The 22,206-nt window shown below is 32.1% G+C and overlaps 1 protein-coding gene across 1 annotated transcript in view; it reads left to right on the forward strand.

Annotated features, from left to right (window-relative positions):
- LRP1B (LDL receptor related protein 1B) overlaps positions 1–22,206 on the forward strand; it is a 1,762,610-nt gene that overhangs the window by 1,147,139 nt on the left and 593,265 nt on the right. Inside the window, exons 23-24 of the mRNA XM_053655128.1 lie at positions 7,141–7,341; positions 9,541–9,786. Coding sequence (XP_053511103.1) covers positions 7,141–7,341; positions 9,541–9,786 — 447 coding nt within the window. The remainder of the gene's footprint in view (positions 1–7,140; positions 7,342–9,540; positions 9,787–22,206) is intronic.

Here is a 22,206-nt window from a genome sequence, read left to right on the forward strand (position 1 = left end):
ACCAATATGCTGTAAAGATAATAGAATACTTTGCATATTGCTTCTTATGAGCATGTATATTTCTCTTTTGATTCTCCCCAGAGGCAGTTTTAAACCCCTTTCTGCATGCTTTATTCTTCTCTCCCTTCAAAACCTGTCTCTAAGGAAGAGTACTCCCTACACTTCGCCCAGAGGGCTCTTCTGCAGCTATTGATCCTGTGACCTTCTACTTTCTCTGGGACCTTAGTCACTTTTCTTGTTTATGTCTTCAGTTTCATTCTCCATACTAATTTTTTCTCCTGCTTTATAAATATAAGTAGTCCAATAACTAAAAATAACATTTTAAAATTGTATTAGCTGTCCCTGTCTTCCTTCTCTCCTTCATTAAATCACCATGCATTATGTACCAATATGCCTTTATCTCTCATTCATTTCTTTACCATTTGTAATCTAACATTCCCCCCCTACCTTTGATGGAAACGGCTGTTTCCATGGTCAACAGGAAAGATGAGTCAGTCCATACTTGTCTCTTTCTGGAGCCCTGCTCTGCCATTCAGTAATTGTGTGAGTTCAAAAAATTATTGAAACTCTTTATGTTTCAAATTCCTGATTTGTAAATTATAGATGATAATAATAACCAATAGAAAGTATAAAAAGTGACTAGAACGTAGTACAAGCTTAATGAATGATAGATATTTTGGGTGATAAATGCAGCACTCTGACTTCTTTCTCTGGAACACATGTCCTCTCCTTAAAACCTTTTCTTTATTGCCCAGTTTTATTGAGTAATAAATCTTCACATCACTCTATGAGTTTAAGGTACACAGCACAAGTTTGAATCACATATATTGTGAAATGATTACACTCTCATACAAAAGGAAAAAAATATCTCCTTGTGATGAAAACTTTTGGGATCTACTCTCCAAACATTCCTGTGTATTATATAGCAGATTAACTACAGTCATTATGATCTTATAACCAGAATTTTGTACATTTTTACCACTTCCTCCAATTCCTCTTCTCTTTGCCTCTTACCTTTGATAACTACAAATCTGATCTCTTTTTTATGAGTCTGGTGGGATTTTTTTTTAATCCCATGGATAATTGAAACCTTAACATTTTGTTTTTCTCTGACTCAATTTAGTTAACATAATGCCTTCCAGGTTCATTCATGTAAATGGTAGGATTTCCTAATTTTTTATGGCTGAGTAATATTTTATATATATATATATATATATGCTAACCTGAATATGTGCTTTCTCAAATGGTTCTTTCAATGGTTCTCCATTGTCTCTAAAATTTAAAAATACTTTTTGAATTACCAATCAACATTTTATTAACTGTGTCCCTAAACCATCTCATTATTGCTCCTAGAACAAATTCAACTCTCTCCCATCTTTATACATTTACATAAGAGTTGCATTTCATGAGTGGGTTAAATTCAGCAAAAATACCTCAAACTGCCTGTGTTCAAATTTACCATTGTAAATCATCTATAAAATCCAATATACATAGTTTTGTGTATATAGTCCTGATGAAAATTTGTACTTACATTATTACAAAAATAATGTTTAGCACAAAATAAAGTATGTACATAAAAAATAGAATTTTATAGTTGATCCACTCAAAAATGGATGAGAAATAAATTAAGGAGCAGTTCATTTGCTTCTACCATCTATGCCCTCGCACATATCCATCCGCTAAGGAATAGGACTAATTACCATGCTATTTCTCTCCCATAATGTTATCTTCTCTTTTTCTGATTTACTTGCTCTTTTCTTTCACAGAGAGTATATATTTCAATGTTAAAACAATACATGCACAAATTATATATACACACATGTATAAATACAGCTTTTCTTGTGCTCATATGTGATATTTTAATCAACTTTAAAAACCCCTCTCCAAATAACATCTCAGTAAATTTGATCTCAATTTTTTAATTATACATATCTTTTACCTCTGTGAAATTTATAGCACTCTGTGATGATATATTGCTTCTATTATTTTTGTATGCTTAATATTAGAATACCTGTCACTACTAGACTAATTGCTCCATGGGGTCAGGAATTTGTTTTTTCTATATTTCTACATTTTTAACAACTAAACAAGCACTTAACACTAAATAAATATTTGCTGAAATGAATTGAAATCTGACATTATTAGAGAAATAAATATGTATGTGGCATTAAATCTTAGTAGTATAAAAAATAAAATATTGTAATTCATAGGCCAGTATTTAAAAAGACATTATAAATATATTTTGACTAAAATATCATATTTTTATTATTAACTATTAGTTGTATCCCAGAAGAGAAATGATCTTATTAAAGCATGTGTAGTCTCTTGAGACAAAATCAAATCAAATAGTTTATAAAATGATAAATTTATTTTTAAAATTCAATAAACTTAATGGAGAAAAGATCATATAAATTTATTTTGGAAAAGCGGCATATTTTCTGCAGATATCTAGAATCACTTAATTTTCCCTGAGTTGTGGACTTTGTGGTGACTTTTTATGTAAACTATATTTTAAGGTAACACAGAGCAAAGCAGTGCTTATAACGTCTTGTGTGTGTTTGTATACACAATTGTACTAGCTGCCATAATACCAACATGCTTTTTTTTGCGGTTTTTGCCCTTGTTATTTGCCCATTCTTATTCTTTTGCTCAAAGGGTGAAACTACAGTTCTCATAAAGGTCTCACATACCTAGTTATCAAGTTGAAAACATCATTATAAATAAATCAGAAAATATTACATGAACCTAACTTGTTAATATATACCTAATATTATTTTCAACATGTTGTATATTTTTAAAGAATTAGTAAAAGCAAAGTAATTTAGTTGGTTATTTCAACTTATATTTACACATTTAAAATATTTTTTTGTTTTTTAAAATATTGGATATTTTCAATTTCTATAACATTTTTAGTGTTATCAATCTTTATTTTAATGGTAAGATTTTGGCATAATTCTCAAGTTCCTTATATATAAATGAGGTACCTTAAAGAAGGAAAACTGTAGTAATTCTTCTTTCAAGATATTATGACCAAAGACCTGACTATATAAGGATTTGTATTGATATGAATCAATAAAAATTAACATTCTTTAAGCATATTTGTTAAATTCATTTGCTTTGGGGTTTTACCCAATTAATGGTCATGGATTAAAAATGTGATTATATTTATTATGCCTGGTGTACCCTCTTACATACATTTTTGTGAGAATTAAAACCAAACAAATGAGAAAGAGGGAAGCAATTAAGCTTCAAACATACCCTGAAAAATTAATGGGAGGAGGAAGCTATTTAAACTTGTAAAGTTCTTTTAAACTATGTGTCCATATTTACTCATATCTGTTAACATTATCTGCATTGATGTTTTCCTTTTCTTTTAAACATATTTTACTGATTATATTATTACTGTTGTCCCATTTTTTCTCCCCTTTATTCCCCTGGGCCCTGCACCCCGCATCCCACCAGCATTCCTTCCCCTTAATTCATGTCCAGGGGTTGCACATATGTACATATAAGTTCTTTGGCTTTTCGGTTATTAGTCATTTGAGTAAGATTTTTCTCTTTGCCTTTTCCAAGCAGCATTTAGGTCAGGGATGGAAAATAGTTGTTATTACTATTCTGACTCTAAAAGATTGATACTGATTCACGGATGAGTTTGTAGAAACAACTCTAAGATCATTCTGAAGTCGTTGGTCAAGAATGTCATGATGTCTAGACAAAAAAAGAAAAAAGTTATTTCTTGATTTACCAAACTGTGAATGGAAATTGCTATATTATCCTTGAACTTTTCTTTCATTTTATTATCTTGTGGATGTCTCCATACAATTTAATACTCCAGTTTTGGATACAAGATATCATATTTTAAACTACAATTGTGATCCTGCTAATTAAATTATTAGCTCATTGGTAACATGGATGATTTCCAATATTTCCTAAAGTCCCTAGGAAAATATAAGTCGCAAAGTAACCTGAATATTAAATTTTTATAATGTATCTGTAGTAATTGTCAGACTTATGGCATATGTGCACACATTTTATCTTCATGGTTTTAAAAATAATCTAGTATTTTGGGGGAAAAGTTATGTTTTCATGGTAGAATGAAAATAAAATAGCACAAAAGGATTTAATGAAAAAATCCCACTTTCTCCTACTTTGGTTCCAGTACTTCAAGTCTTCCTAACTAGCGGCAATCATTTTTAACTATTTCCTGTGTTGTCCTCTAGAAAAAAATTTATATATAAAGAATACTATCCATATATTTATACTGATACCTGTAGGAAAATAGAGTCATAAATGCTGGTAAAGAGACAGATCTCTCTAACATATAAGAAAGTCTATCATACACTCAGTTTTATGGCTTTTTTGTTGCGATGTTTTGTAGATTGTTTATATTAATTTATGCAGAATTATCTTATTCTTTTTTACTTGAACATATAATTTTAATGTTATAGATGCATTGTAATTGATATTACCACTCTTGCAAATTATAATTTGTGTTGTTATTGCCCCTTTACCAATATATTCAAAGCAGTGGCTTATATCTTATATACATATCTCTATGAATTTGTGCAAATATATTAATGAAAATATCCCCAAAATCTAAAATTAGAATTACTGTAATGAATAGTTAATGCATTTGTTTTTGCTAGATTTCCTAACAATACCCTACAGAGAGATTATCCTAATTTTCAGCACTCTCAACTTTGGGGTTGTTTCTTACACACTTGTCAAATCTGTTTGTATTATCTAATTTTTTTTATCTTAAGTTATCTGATGAAAAATGGTATCTAATTGCTGTTTTACTTTATTTTTTAATTGAAATATATTTTGAACATTTTGTGTATATAAGCCATTATTTATTTATTGTGTATCTTGAACTTTGTGTATTGGGTTATTTTCTTATTAAGAAATTGTTGCAATGCAAAATCAAAAATATTAATAAAATCAAGTTTATCAATTTGTACTTTATGTTTTCTGGGATTGTGTAATGACCATTTTAACTTTTTGCTTTAATATCTATGTTATTCAAGATGTTTTTGCTTATTGTTGTTATTTTGAAATACCTCTTTATCCTTGGACAAAGCCAAAGTGGGGCAGGATTGAGTGGGAGATGAGGATGGGTGGGGTGGGGGAAAGTGGTGGCAGGAAAATTGAGACAACTCTACTTGAACAGCAGTAAAAATAAAATAAAACACCTCTTTAATCTACCTAGTATTTATTTTGGTGAAAGAATCGAGCGATGCTTCAGCTTTACTTTTTCTCCAGATGGCTAGTCAGTGAATCTTACATCATTAATTTTACAATTAATTTTTCTATTATTTTGAGTAGCTGTTTTTGTATCTTAAAACCATCTACATAAAAAGGTGGTTTCTGATGTTTCCATGTTGTTGAATTATTGATATGCTTATTGATGATCTACTACAAAACATTTTACTGCTTCATTAAAATATTTCTAAATACTTGGCATATACAGTATTATTTTTTTACTTAATGATATTTGCAATTTCATTTCCTTAAGTTTAGTGTAAGCTTATAATATTATATTAATATTGATATTATTTTACTTGGTATTGTATTAACTTGGAGAAAAACGTAGTATTTCTACACTATAAATCTTTCTCTTTAAGACCAAACTATATCTTTAAGCAATGCTCTTTTTTTGTGTGTGTAGGTGAAGGTTTCTTTGTAGGCTTTAGAATTTTCTTTATATAAATTCTCTATAGTGCTTGTTTAGTTTTAATATAAAATGCTTTATTTTATGGTATATTTTTAAATTGGTCATTTCTTCTGCTATATTTATTTTGTATACATAAAATTTATGTATTTCCATATAATTTTAGAAACTAACTATCTATTTTGGAATGCTTAGTCTCTTATAGTCCTTATTTAGTTTATATTAATTTTATAATTACATGATTACATTAACAAAACATAATGATACTCTTCTCTAACTTTACATCTCATTTCTTTCTACTTTCTAATTGTATTAGATCATATTTCCACAATGATACAAAATAATAGTCTTACTAGTTGTATTTATGATGTTGAGGCTAAAGTATTTTTCCATTTACATCAAATGTATTGTTAGTTAAGTGACCATTAATTTTTATTTTATTTTCATTAATAATTAATGTCCAATATTATCAAACCCATTTGTATTAATTTAAAGCCGATCATTTGTGTTGTTTTTTTCTTATTTGACTTATAATACTATGGAGAATTGCTCATATTTTTTCTATAAGTAAGACATTTTTTCACCAATATTTATTTTAAAATTTAGTAGCTTTTAAAACTGAAGAAATTTTACATGACGACTCTTTGAGACTTAAGCATTCTTTCTATTTGCCCTAACATTTTATGAGATATTGGTATATAGTCAGTCAATAACTAGTATATTCTTAAGGTATGTTTCTTTTATTCACATAATACCTTAACAGTGAGAAACCTAGAATAATAATGAGTTAGAAGAAGAATGCAAACAATGTGGAATTTAGAAATAATTTGCAGTGAAAGAAAGGGTTATGTAGTCAATTGCCGTTGCTTTCTATGCATTTTACATTGTTATTTTGAGATGAACTGGTTAAATAATAATTTTTTTCTCTCAAAGTCAATAAAAAATACCCACTTCTATAACCCTATTTGTATATACCTTAGCTACAAAGTTATGTAGCTTTTTTGAAAGAGCATGGGATATAAGCCTGGGTGTAAGGAGCTTGGGTGCTGAGGTGATAAATATAAGGGCATCTGCTCCTGCAAAAATAAAGTATTTACTTACATTTTGGGTTCCAAAATACACAATAGCATTTAACTAAATTTAGGGCTCTGAGAGACACTTATATGTAAATAAAGTTTGTTTTTAAAAGTACTATAATTACACTTTCAATTAATCACACAATTATTTAAGTACGATGAGCCAATAATTTGAAACTAAATAAAATATCAAATTTAACACTAGGAGCCACTTTAATGACTAGAGCAAGAACTAGTTGTTTTCAAATGTCATGAAAATAAACTGCCAAACTATCAGCAAATATATTTCTTACTAATGACAAGTAGTTCTACCTCTGAAGACAATAATGACTACTCGTTATTACAGTGATTTAATTACAAAATTTAAATGCACGTTGTTTCTATTTTCTTCAGGGAGGTGCATCAGCAAAGGATGGGTATGTGATGGAGATATTGACTGCGAAGATCAGTCCGATGAAGATGACTGTGACAATTTCTTGTGTGGACCGCCCAAATACCCTTGTGCTAATGACACATCAGTCTGCCTGCAGCCAGAGAAACTCTGCAATGGGAGAAGGGATTGCCCTGATGGGTCTGATGAAGGCGATCTCTGTGGTACTGCAGTTTTCACTGCATTTGCTTTTTTTTTTTTTTTTTTTCAGAAACTTAGAACATTCTAGTTCACTTGCTGATACTTATAGTAGCATTTGTTCCTCCCACTCATTCTATTTAAGTGAAACTTTTAGCACTGAACCCTACCTACACTATCTACATTTTAATAACCTATGTAAGTCTATAACATTCTTAAAAATATGATTAGAGATTTCTGAAAGTAAAGCAGATGATTCTAGTTTATATCTAACTCATTAACAATGGTATAGCTGTGCTCATCATTTAGATCTCTGGATGGTCAGTGCTGTTGCCACAATTAAACTGATTATTTCTGTCATTGAGTCACTCTGAACAGGAGAACCTTGCTATTACTGACCTATAGAATAAATTTTACTCCCACCCAATAAATTTTGTCATGTGCTCCAATCATTACAATACAAACATTTTTATAAAAAGGAAAGGAGGGGGCTAGGTAAGAAGACCAAGTAGATATTATTTAATTTTCTTCTCAGTGTTTAGTCCTCATACAATAGCTTTCTTTAGTGTGCTTTAATCAATTAAAATGATTTCTGTCTGAGAGCTTCTGAGCTTCACAATTACTTTTGACTAACCATCTACTTAGTGAACTGGCACATATAAAGAAAATTATAGTTTCTTCTCTGTGGGGAAATTAGAAATTTAGCCAGGCAATTTTAAAAAATATGTTTTCTAGATAATACTGAAGGTGACACCAATAGAATAATGAAAACAAATTTATGGGATGTTAAGAACAATGATATAACCTGAGGTTGTGAGAAAAGGACTTAAGGAAACGATGAAGCTGCCTGACTGAAAGGAGAGAAGACAGCTACACTGAAGCCTCAAGTTAGCATATTTTGATGTGAAGTGATCATTGATAGTACACAAGTATTACAAAAAAGATCATTATTCTTTTTTATGAATTTATATAATAATGTGTCTTTTCCTCCAAAGAGCTTGTGAGTCTATTAAATAGCCTTGAACTAGTAATGAAAGTCTCTGTCAGTGATGCTAAAATTTAAATAAGAAGATTCCAAGCAAATCAATCAATCAATCAATAAAATTAAGCAACCACAATGACAAAAACACTAATCAAAGGTGACAGCCTTAGATCAGCTATCTTCACTCCTTTCTCTCCTAGCTTGTTCTCCCTGATGGAGTAGTTTGGTGCATTGAAATATCTCCTGCATTACAAATCTGAGGCTTGCACATGAAGGCTGTATGAGCAATTCCAAATGAAGGAAACTACCAATATGCTTAAAATTATAAATGTGTAATTATAGAAAAAGTCTAGACTTTGACAAGTTTAAATTATATTTTTTTTAAAAGATTTTATTTATTTATCTTTAGAGGGGAAGGAAAGGATAGAGGGAGAGAAACAATGTATGGTTGCCTTTGGTGTGTCCCCTGCTGGGAACTGGCCTGCAGGGAACCGGCCTGCAACCCAGGCATGTGCCCTGACTGGGAATCGAACCGTAGTTGTCTGGTTCGCAGGCTCGTGCTCAATCCACTGAGCTACACCAGCCAGGGCTAAATTATATTCTTCAATTATTTCAATTAAGTAATCTAGACAGGTGGCTTAATTTTTCAAAATGTCACTTTCCTCATAACCTGATCAAAAAAGGAAATGATCATCTCAGTCAGGAAATCCAGAAATGATCACTGAGGCACTACAAGTGTTGAAGAAAATTAGAGTTACCCCCTTTTTCTTTGCCTCTGGGCTAAATGAAGTAAATAAAAGTAGAAAATACAGTCTGAAGAAAATAATATAAAAGCACAGCTTTATTTTCCTATCCTCTGTACTTTGAATTGGGAAAACGAATTTCTAAATTCATTTGTTTACTTCAAGATTTTGCATAACTGCTAAAAGGCTCACCATAATTACTCTAGCAATAATAAGGACAATGAACCCACGTTACCTCCACTGGGTAAAATCAACTGTACTCCAAAATTTTACAGAAATGAAATGTGTTAATTTTCAATTCTTATCCTGTAGAACTATATTTGGTCATTGAATGAATTCTTTCATAATTCTTACCTGAACCCCTAAAAAATCTGAAAATGCTTTTTTTGTATTTATTATATATATACTCTATTTTCAGCCTTAGGGAATTGAGTTCAATGATTAGCATCTAATTGATCCAAGTAACTGATAATGCCCTAAAATCTCCTCTCCTTTCGTAGATGAATGTTCCCTGAACAATGGAGGCTGCAGTGACCACTGTTCTGTTGTTCCGGGGAGAGGAATTGTCTGTTCCTGCCCTGAAGGACTTCGACTCAACAGAGATAATAAAACATGTGAAATTGTGGATTACTGTAGCCCCCATGTGAAGTGCAGTCAAGTGTGTGAGCAGCACAAGCACACTGTCAAGTGCTCGTGTTACGAAGGGTGGAAGCTGGATGCAGATGGTGAAAGTTGCACAAGTGTTGGTAAGTAGATGAGTGTTTGGCTATATTTAAGAATAGCAAGTGCTTTTTAAAATTTTTGTGGGTTGTGTATTTTTATTTAAAAACAGATCTTAAGAAATAAAACCGAAGACACTTTCGGAAAATTAACAAAAGGGTCCATTTAATTTAATGTAAGGCGTAAGCATGATGTGTCATTTTAGACCTTCTCTGAAATCTTCTGGACAGAAACTAATTACAATAATCCTTACCACTTCAATCCACTAGGTTATTTTTTTCTCCTAGATACTACTTTCATCATCACTCTTCCTAAGGGCTATGTTGTACGTTCCAAAGATTTCACGTTTACTTTTCTTCACATTCCTTTTAGAATCCAAAGCCTTGTCCTTCCCATACTTCTATTTCTACTACTCTTGGGAACAACTCCTTGGTCTGGCTGTTATCATCTTCTAACTGCCCATTTAAAACATTCTTCTGATTCTCCAAGTTGAATTCCACAGGGGAAAAGCACACAATGGTTATGGAGTCTGATAGACGGACAAACTCTAGTCTTTCAGCTGGTGTTCATTATGTATGCGACTCCAGGCAAGTTATATAAAGCTTCCTGTGCCTCAGTTTTCTCATCTTTCAAGTAGTAATGTCCATTATCACAACATCTTCCTCACAGCATACTGCAAGAATAGCACAAAACCCTTGTTATTGTGCCCCACGCCCGTTAGGTACTTAATGAATGATGGTGTCCCACTGTCTCCTCCAGATTTGTAGTCTGCCCCTATAGGGCACTTGTAGTCATGAATAGAATTGAAGGAGCCCATGAACTTTGTTGGGGAAAATATTACACCTGATTTTCTTTAACGTCTCATGGAAAGTTGCCATTTTCCTCCAGTTGAGAATGTGTGCTATCAGCAACCATGACTGTGTCTCCAACAGAAGAAGCAGACATTTATATCATGTTAAAGTTGTTGATATCTGGCCCTGGCTGGTGTAGCTCAGTGGATTGAGCATGGGCCTGTGAAGCAAAGGGTCACTGGTTCAATTCCCAGTCAGGGCACATGCCTGGGTTGCAGGTCAGGTACCTAGTAGGGGACACAGGAGAGGCAACCACACATTGATGTTTCTCTCCCATGCTTTCTCTCTTCCTTCCCTTTTCTCTAAAAATAAATAAATATAAATATTTTTAAAAAGTTGTTGATATCTCAAAATATTATGTTTAAGCTTTGAAAGGCATGGCTACTTCAATAATAGGACTCATTAAACCCACTGCTCAGTATTGTTATCAAATGCATTAACAAAAATTGTATATATTACTACAAAAGTATCTATATAGTTCAATATGGTTGGTTCTTTTATCAATTTGTATATATTTTTATTTTTTTCTTACTGTTTTTATACTTTTTAAAACTTTCTAGTAAGGGATACATAGGCTTCATCAGTCTGCTAAGAACACATACATCATATTTTTTTTATTTTGCTTCTTCTACTTAGATTATAATTTTCCCTCTTCTCTAAAAATCCGAGATGTGCTTTAAATCATACTAGTTTGAATCTTTTTTTTAATAGAGTCTTCTTTTAAATATTCTTGCTCTGCACAAATTTATTCTTTCTGCATCTAGAATATATTGTGATCACATTTTTTATATATTGTGTATCCTTGAATATGTGATCACATTTTTTAATTTGCTATTTACTTTTGCTTTTTATCTATTTATCTTTTATATTCTTGTCTATCATGTTTCTTTATTCCTTATCTCTCCAAAGAAATAATAAGCATCTAGAAGTCGGAAATCGAGTTATAGTTATAGATTTTTCTTGATAAATCCATTGCTGGCAATGGAGTTTTACCAGAGAAGTCTGATTTCTACTGCAAACACATCACCCAGCCAAGGTCTCAAACTCTCAAGCTCATGTATTTATTGAAAATATTCTCAAATGTAATACAAACACTGTAACAACAATAAAAATAAATGTTCTTGTCTTTGTTTTCTCCTAGTTGTTAAAAATTGGGTTCTTAGAGGTGTAAAATAGGCAAATGTTTATATGTAATTGGAATGAGAGCCTGAAAAAATGGCAACTTGTTATAATGATAATAGTAATTTAATTTACATAAATGTTTGGGACAGGGAAGTGATGGACATATGATGATGATTTTGTGCTCTATGAAATCAATAACAGGTATGCTCAATATTAAAATAATTTAACATTTGAATATAAGTGGGCAGGTACAAACATAATTATTTTATTTTATTTTTATTTATTTTTATTTTTTAATTTAATTATTGTTCAAGTACAGTTGTCTGTTTTTTACTCCCATACCAGCCCACCCCCCCAGTGCTCCCCACCTCCCTCCCATTTCCACCCCCCCTTAGTTGTTGTCCATGTGTCCTTTATACTAGTTCCTGTAAATCCTTCCCCTTTTTCCCATGAAATTCTCTCCTCTCTCCCCTCTGGTCACTGTCCCCCTGTTCTCTATTTCAGTGTCTTTGTTTGTTTGTTTTTTTATTTTGCTTGTTTGTTTGTTTCTTTTAATAAATTTGATCCCTTCTACAATGAACTTAGAGTGAAATTCTAATGGTACCATAGGATTTATCACTGTGAGCATTACTGTATTTTACAGCTGGATTTGTTTATAATTTAAGAGAAAATCAGAAGTATACAGGCATACCTTGAAGATATTTAGGTTTTTTTCCAAAGCACTGCAATAAAGAAAATATCACAATAAAGCAAGTCAGGTGAAGTTTTTGGTTTCTACTATATATAAAAGTTGTGTTTAACTCTGACCAGTGTGGCTCAGTTTGTCGAGCACTGTCCTGCAAAGCAACAGGTCACTGGTTGACTCCCAGTCAAGGCACATTCCTGGGTTATGGGGAATGAGAGAGAGGCAACCGATAGATATTTCTCTCGCATTTGGATATTTCTCTCTCTCTGTTTCTCCCTTTCTTCCCCTCCCTCTAAAAATAAATGACTCACGAACATGGACAGCAGTGTGGTGGGGGAGGAGGGTAGAAAGGGACTAAATAGTAATGGAAAAATACAATAAATATTAAATAAAAAAAATAAAAATAAAATCTTTTTGAAGAGTTATCTTTGCATTATATTGTAGCTTATGAAGTATGCAATAGCATTAAATCTAAAATGTATATAGTACATACATTAATTTTTTTAAGATTTTATTCATTTATCTTTAGAGGGGAAGGGAAGGAGAGAGGGAGAGAAGTATCAAGTATGGTTGCCTCTCGTGTGTTACCTGCTGGGAATGGCCCTACAACCCAGGCATGTGCCCTGACTGGGAATGGAACCACGATTCTTTGGTTTGCAGGCCCATGCTCAATTCACTGAGCTACACCAGCCAGGCTACATACATTAATTTAAAAAAATACTTTATTGCTAAAGAATGCTAACCATTATCTGACCCTCCAAAAGAAGTAATCTTTTTGCTAGTATAAGTCTTGCCTCGATGTTAACAACAGCTGACTGATCAGGGTGGTGGTGCCTGAGGGTTTGGGTGGCTGTGGCAATTTCTTAAAGTGAAACAACGATAAGGTTTGCCATATAAACTGACTCTGCCTTTCAAAAATGACTTCTCTGTACCATGTGATGCTGTTGGATAGAATGTTAACCACACTAGAACCTTTTTAAAAATTGGAGGTAATCCTTTCAAACATTGACCTGCATACTGAGTTCTTGTATTACTCTAAATCCTTTGTTATAATATTGATAGACTTTACAGCCATCTTGACCAAGAGTAGATTCCATCGAAGAAACCACTGTCTTCGTTCATTTATAAGAAGCAATTCTTCATCTGTGAAAGTTTTATCCTGAGAATGCATCAATTCAGTTACACTTTCAGGCCCCACTTCTAATTTTAGTTCCTTTGTATTTCTACCCTATCTACAGCTATTTCCTCCCCTGAAGTCTTGAGCTCTTTAGTCATCTAGGAGCATTAGGATCAACTTCTTCCAAACTCCTATTAGCACTGATATTTTGTCCACTTTCTATGAAGCACAGATGTTCTTAATGACATCTAGAATGGTGACTTCTTTCCAGAAGGTTCTCAATTTACCTAGATCCATCAAAGGAATCACAGTCTATGGCAAACTGCATTTGTGAACTAACAGGACTTTAAAGTAAAAATCATTCCTTCCTCCATGGGCTGCAGAATGAATGTTATGTTAGCAAGCATGAAAACAATGTTAATCTTGTTGTACCTGTACATCAGAGCTCTTCAGTGACCAGGTGCACGATCAATGAGCAGTGCTATTTTAAAAGGAATCATTTATCCAGGGCAGCGGGTCTCAACAGCGGCCTTAAATATTCAGTAAGCCATGTTGTGAGCAGATGTGCTCTCATCAGGCTTTGTTGTTTCATTTATAGAACACAGGCAGAGTAAATTCATATTATCATTAGGGGTCCTAGGCTTTTGGAATGGTAAATATTCATTGACTTCAATTTAAAGTCACCAACAAGACTAACCCCTAACAAGAGAGTCAGCCTGTCCTTTGAAACTAAGGATAATTATCTAAGTTTCAAAGGACAGGCTTTCAAATGATCTAACCTTCTAGGTTTTTCCCCAGTATATGGGAGTAAAGTAATATTCTATTTCTTTAGTTTGTATATTCCTTATTACTTGTGAATTGAGCATCTCCCTATGTGCTTGTTAGCCTTTGCATCTCTTCATTACCAATGACCACTTTTCTGTTAATATCACTGCCTTTTTTATTGATTTGTAGGAATTAATTGTATGTTCTAAACTTTAGACATTTTGAATATTTTTTTCATTTATTAATTTATTTTTAGTCATGTTAACCTTTGTTATACAATTTTCTTCATCTCTCTGTTTCCCTCACTCCTTCCTTTTCCCCTACAATCATTTTTATCTCCTTCATATTTAATGTATTCTGGGCTAACCATTCATTGGTATTTCATCACTCACTGATTTATGCCATTAAATGCAATCTTTAAAAACAGCAATGGACTATGTCCTAGGAATGCAAATCATTTTTGTTCAATCCCTTACCTGTACGAGCTCTCTCTCTCGCTCTCTCTTACACACACCCCAAGCTGCTATGAACATTGGGGTGCATAGGTTCTTTTGGATTGATGTTTTAGGGTTCTTAGGATATAATCCCAGCAGTGGAATTGCTGGGTCAAAAGACAGGTCCATTTTTAGTTTTCTGAGAAAAATTTCATACTGTTTTCTATAGTGGTTGTACCAGTCTGCAATCCCACCAACAATGAATTAGGGTTCCCTTTTCTCCACAACCTCTCCAACACTTGTTGTTTGTTGCTTTGTTTATGATGGCCAATCCGACCAGTGTAAAGTGGTATCTCATAGTGGTTTTAATAGCAAACGATATTGAGCACCTCTTCATGTGTCTCTTGATATTCTGTATGTCCTCCTTGGAGAAGTGTCTGTTCAGGTCCTTTGCCCATTTTTTAATTGGGTTGCTTGTCTTCTTCAAGTGGAGTCATGTAAGTTCTTTGAATATTTTGGCAATTAAACCTTTATCTGAGGTATCATTGGCAAATATGTTTTCCCATACAGTTGGTTCTCTTTTTAATTTAATACTGTTTTCTTTAGCCATGCAGAAGCTTTTAATTTTGATGAGATCCCATTTGTTTATTATTTCCTTTATGTCCCTTGCTCTAGGGGACATATCAGTAAAAATGTTGCTGCATGATATATCTGAGATTTTCTTGCCAGTGTTCTCCTCTAGGACTTTAATGGTGTCACAGCTTATATTTAAGTCTTTTGTCCACCTTGAATTAATTTAAGCAGGCTCATCAAGAAAAGAAGAGAGAGGACCTAAATAAACACAATCAAAAATGAAAGAGAGATTACAACTGACGCCACAGAAACACAAAGGATTGTAAGAAATTACTATGAAGAACTGTGTGCCAAGAAATTTGAAAACTTAGGTGAAATGGACAAATTTCTAGAAAAATATAATCTTCCAAAACTCAATGAAGAAAAAGCAGAAAGCCTGAATAGACCAATAGCAGCAAATGGAATTGAAGCAGTAATCAAAAATCTCCTGAAGCACAAAAGCCCTGGACCAGATGGTTTCACAGGAGAATTCTACAAAGCATTTAAGGAAGAGCTAACCCCTATCCTTCACAAGCTGTTCCAAAAAATCCAAAATGATGTTTATTGATTTTAGATTGGATATTAACCTCCTTTTGATTGTGTGAGGAAGCAAAGGGTTTCTACCTGTGCCTCCATCTTGGCCGCAACTCTTTATACAGTATTTTTTTAGAAAGAAAAAACATTGTGAGACTTGGAAATTTGAAATGCAATCTTCTTGATTTCCCACTAGTTTATGAAATCACATATTTTATTATTCATTACAACTTTTTTCTTCTCTCAAAGAAGAAATAATAATTTAATTAACCAATAAAAATATTAGAAGTAGAAAGTCTCTGGAGAAATTATGAAGATTCAGAATTCAAATATAATTTTGAATATTTATACTTTGATTTTTTTAAAATTTCTAATAAACTGCAAAAAATTCTAGTAAATTGATTTATTATAGTTAAGCATAGTCAAGTAACATTTATGAAACAACTATATTCTCAACACAAAATAACTTAAATATAAGAACTTTAAAAACTTTGAGTAGTTTTAGTAAAATAATGTAATTAATGGTCATTGTTCAGAAAAAAGAAGGTATATTTTAAACTACCTTTCATTTTATTATGAAATATTTCAAAAATATTTGAAACCAATGTAGAATATTATATTTATAGTCAATACTTTTAGAATTTTGGTATTCATGATAAAATCTTTTTTAAAACTAATGAATTGGATAACTTTAAAGCCCTCATGCATCAATTTCTCTATCCTGAAAAATAGCTATTTTTGTGACATTTGTATATGTGTTCTACCATTGTAGTTTATATTCTTAAACAACATGTAATATAATGTTTGTGTTTAAAAAAATGGAGCCAAAGCTGTAATCCCAGAGGAACTGCCTTGCACATCTTATTCTTCAAACCTCTAGGGTGTTAAAACAGGACAAAAGAATGTTTGGACTGGGCCTAGAGCAACATTGTGCCCCACAGAACTGTTTTCAAGGATAACAGGAATACAGACAATATGACTAGAGGACTGATGACTGATAGACTGAAAATTAAAAATACTGTTCAGTATTAGCTGTACTATGTTATGGTATCTGCACCAACAACAGTGCCTTTCTTCTATTGATGTAATTGTTCTCTGTCTGGTAAAAACCTCTTGTCTCTGTCTCCTAATTGGAGCACTATTTGGTCTTCTGCATTAATTAATGCATCTAGAATAGCTATTAATTGATTTCAAATACATGCCTTCTGCCTTTCATTAAAGATATTTTAAATACAAGAATTATACATACTCATATACATTATGTACCCAACTAGAATTATTTTTTTTAATTCACAAGTGTGATTTTGAGATTTATCTATCATATTATATATAGTTACTATGTATAATAACTATTATATATACAGTACTATAAAGCATTCTACTGTAGAAAAAGATTATAATTTTGTCAGTCCTCTCTTATTTACCATCACTGAAGTTGTTTCCAGGTTTTACTTTGTAAAACCATGTTGTAATGAATGCTCTTATAATATCCACTTGTGGAGAAGTGCAAAAGTTGGACCAATGTTCAAATGCCTGTGCACCTGTAGTTGCCCATTTTCATCTCTATTATTGCAAAAAATATCTTAAAAAATGCATGAATATACATTGCTATCAGCAGTTTATGAGAGTTCCTAATTTTCCAAATCATTGCTAACACTAGATAGGAAAGTAGGCCAAATGCATGCTCTTCCACTTATTAGTTGCGTGACTGTGGAATATTAGTTACATAATTTATCTTAGTTTCTGTTTCTTCCAGTGAAAAATGGGGATAATATTATACACTTCTTAGGGTTTTGTGAGGCTTGCAAAAACTGGGATTTATGAAAGTATGAGAGTAATTCTACTATATAGGAAGCATTATATAAAAGTTTGCTATTATACCAATATTCAGACTCTAATTAATTGCTCTATATAATGAGTGTGGTTTTGATGTTTTAATAAAATTTTCTCTCAGTCTACATTTATCTTGTTATGGACTAGTAGCAGTTTGTAGACTGGCATCAGTCTATGAACACACCTTTGAACATCTCTAAATTCCTGAGTTTTTGCTTTGTGTATTCCTGATACAACCCCTACCAAGATACATGTTTTGGAAGTATTTTCTTCCATTTTGTACAGATTCTTTTTACTTTCTTGATATTGTTCTTTGAAGCATAAAAGTATTTTTTTTATTTTGAGTTCGTTCTTTGTTGTAGCATGTGCATTGGTGTAATAAATAAGAAACCATTGCCTAATCTAAGTTCACTAAGATACATTCTTTTAATATTTGTATAGTTTTAGTTCTTCACATTTAGATTTCTGATAGATTTTTAGTTAATTTTTGTATACGGTGTGAGGTTTCAACTTCATTCTTTTGCACATCAAAATCTAGTTCTTCCAGAATTTGAAAAGACAATCCCACAATGTTCTGGAGATTGGGCTTTTGGGTTAGCTCTAAACCAATTTGCCCCCTCTGGTGGCTTCTGAATAGTTTGTTTCCAAGGCTGCTATGAAGCTGGAGAAAGGGGCAATGAGACTGATGCATGTTTAAACTCCATAAAGTTTGCTGTTCCTATTGATATTTAGCAGGTTTTATTTTATTTTATTATTTATTTATTTATTTGTTTGTTTGTTTTTTAATTGATTATGCTGTTACAGTTGTTCTATTCCCCCCTTCATTCCCCTCCACCCTACCCCCTGTCCCCACCATTACCCCCCTTTAGTTTATGTCCACGTGTCTCAAGTTCTTTAGATTCTATATTTCCCATACTGTTCTTGCCCCCCCATCTATTTTCTATCTACTGTCTATGCTACTTATTTTCTGTACCTTCTCCCCCCTTCTCCTCCTCCCACTCCCCTGTTACTACCCCTCCTTGAGATCTTCATTTCTATGTTTCCACTCCTGATCTAGCTATCCTTTTAGTTTGCTTTTGTTTTAGGTGTGGTTGTTAATAACTGTGAGTTTGTTGTCCTTTCACTGTTCATGTTTTTTTAACTTCTTTTTCTTAGATAAGACTCATTGGATCATTACCAGACTTTAATTTCTAGAGTTCAGAAAATGATTATTTTGACCATTTTTCAATGATTTTATTGTTTTTATGAAGGAGATAATTTGGGAAGGTCCTTATTTCACCATTATGGAACCAGTTCTCTCTCTCATTAACATTTAATTGTTCATGCTTTTCTATCTATACATTTGTTGCCATAATATTTCCCTTTATTTATGTTCCCTATTAGAAGGCCTATCAGTCAGTAAATTGTTTAGTTGTTATTTTAGTTTTAAAGCATATAAGGAATTCAGCAGCTTTTATTATTGGTTCTTAATTTAATTTTCTTGTGTTTAGAGGATGTGTTCATAATTAGATTGATTATTTGGTATCTCTTGAGACATACTCTGTGGACTACAACAGAAGCATTTTGTTGTTCCATGTGTGCTTAATAAGAACAAGTCCACTATCTTGAGGATGCAGATTTTTACCTATTTCCAGTGGGTTGAGCTTTCTGTTAATTTTGTATTTCTAATAACTTTGTTAGTACAGTTTTCTTCAGTTTGTGTAGGACTTGTTAAAAATCTCATAATTTTATCAATTTCTTCATTTAATTCTGTGAGAGTTTGTTTTGTACTTTTTGGCCTATTATTAAGCACATACCATTTTAAGAGACTTTGTTGTTGTTTGTCTTGTCATATAATATGATCCTTTTTATTTCTATAAAAGCAATTTTTCTTAAAATCTATTTTGGCTAATAATATTGCCTTATTAATAATTTAAGACTTTTCACAAATATTTTAGAGCATGCACAACCAAACATTTTATTTATTTAAAAATCAAGACACTAAGACCTACTTAGTTTTAGGGCTTTCCTTGATTTATATCAAGGTAAAAGTAGAATCTAAGCCTTGTGCTGTAGAATTCCTTTCTCTCTCAGTTGTAACAGGCTAGTCAGTAATTTGTGGTTCAAAAGGATATTCTTTCTCAAGTACCGCATACAAGGAAGAGTAGTAAGTGATCTCTTAAATATTGCTATAGTAGAATATGAGTTCTACTATATGACTTCCTGAAAGGAAAAGCATGTATTATAGTATTTGTCATACTGAATTACTTTGCTCAGCATATATGTCATGCTTAAACAATTCTTGTTTTATTTATGTTTCCAAGAAGCTGGAAATGATAATTCCTTTACTATAAGTTTAATTTTTGTTCTTAAGAATGACTAATTTTAATAGGAAATTTTATGTAAATGCTAAAAAATTGTACCAAAGCAGAATAAAACAGAATAAAGATTAGTTTTATTCTCCCTGCTGAGCTCTAGTCACTAGTTCCCATGGCAGAGGTAACCACATGCCTTCATGAATCCTGCAAGAATCATTCTATGATTTACCTTTATATAGACTAGGAAAGTCTTTTATTTTTTAAGTTAAATGGCAACATAGTATGTGAGCTGTTTGCATCTTGCCATTTTCAAATTATAAAATATTGGGAATTATTCCATATTAACACATATATATCAATCACATTAATTTACTTGGCTTAACAATATTCCACATTATTTGTCCAGCCTATTGATAAACATTTGTCTTGTTTTTAATCTTTTGCTACTAAAAAACAGTATTGAAAATAATTTCCTTACTTGCCTATTATTTTTACATATAAAATTATGTCTTTAGAATAAATTATTTTTGACAAATGGGCCTACTTGGTCAAGGGATACACACACACTCACATACAAGGTCTGTCCAGAAGTTACACAGCTATGTAATATGAAAAATAGAGACTTTTATTGAAAAATATATAATATAAAAGAAACATTGTATATAGGACAATGACCCCTCAGTCCCCTTCAAAGTGGGCACCTTGAGATCTCACACAATTTTTCTAATCACCATCAGCTACCCCACCTTATATTCCTGACTTTCATCAATGGTCTGAAATCTCTTTCCTTTCAAAGGTGATTTTAGTTTTGGGAAAAGCCAGAAGGCACATAGCGCCAAATCTGGATGTTGCAGAGCTGATTAACCTGGGTGATTTGATGCTTTGCTAAAAAACTTAGCACTAGACAATGTGTGAGCAGGTCCATTATTGTGATACAGCTGCCAGTTACCAGCTGCCCATAGTTGCAGCCTTCTGAATAATCGGATTAGTTTCTGGGAAGTAATGTTTAAACTTAATGCAAAATCTGATGCAGATTCATTGGTCTACTAGCTCAGTCATTTTGAATGCAATGGCCATGCAGTACACATGCCCACGAAACACTGTTCCCACTGACTAGTACAGTGAAGTCATCATTGTTCACACATGCACATTCCAGTCCACTTTCCTTGGCTGCCAGATTACATCGATGTCAAGCAAACCATTCTCATTGTATTAACAATGGTTGGACATTTTCTGGACAGGCCTTGTATATATATATATACAGTGGGAACAGTGTATATATATATATATATATATATATATATATATGAGATATATGTTTGTGTGTATACACACACACATTTTTGGTGGTATTGTCCAGTGAATCACCATATAGATTATAATAGTTTATATTTCTCTTTCAATATATGAGGATGCCTTTTGTCTACATTTTAATTATTATAGTGTATTATCAATTTTTATTGTCTTAAAATACATTTATTATTTTATGAGAAATTGATCACTTTTTAAAGTGTGGAGTTGTTTATATTTTTTCTATGAATTATTGGTTAAAAATCCTTTGCCTATTGTTTATTTTCTTCTTGTCAATTTATGGGTGCTCATGTGCACTAAAGAATTTAATTCCTTAGAATATTGTAGATATTTTACCCACTTTGACCTTTGACTTTTTTACATTGTTTTTGTCTTATAATTTTTTAATTTATATTAAACATTATTTTTTCTTTTAGGACTCTGAAGTTCTAAAAATTGTTCTGTGTTTACTTCTAACACTTTTAGTTTCATTCACCTCATCAAAATTTTTAAGCCATCTTTTTTTTGCATTTAATCAGAAAATTTTCCAACTTAATTTCCTCTCCAGAACCCCTAGAGCTATCACATTTCAATTATGGGTCAGAATATTCTTCTACTGAAACAGATATATTTTTTATTGTTGTTCAAGTACAGATACAGTTATATATTTTAATGCCAATTGGAGTAAGTCACTATTACAAATTTATCCTAGAAATTTTCTGATGAGTTACTTTTTTTAAACTTCATGTTTGGATTAATCTAACATTATTTTTAAAGAATAGTATTTGCAATTGTTTTCATCACAGAACATTTATAAATTAATTTAAGCAGAAGCAAGATCTTTGGGATATTGTGTTTTTCTATCTAATAATACTATATACTTTTCCACTTGTTGCCTTTATTCCT

Source organism: Artibeus jamaicensis, unplaced genomic scaffold (assembly GCF_021234435.1).
Source record: "Artibeus jamaicensis isolate MK-2021 breed Jamaican fruit bat unplaced genomic scaffold, CSHL_Jam_final contig_935, whole genome shotgun sequence".
Taxonomy (NCBI): domain Eukaryota; kingdom Metazoa; phylum Chordata; class Mammalia; order Chiroptera; family Phyllostomidae; genus Artibeus; species Artibeus jamaicensis.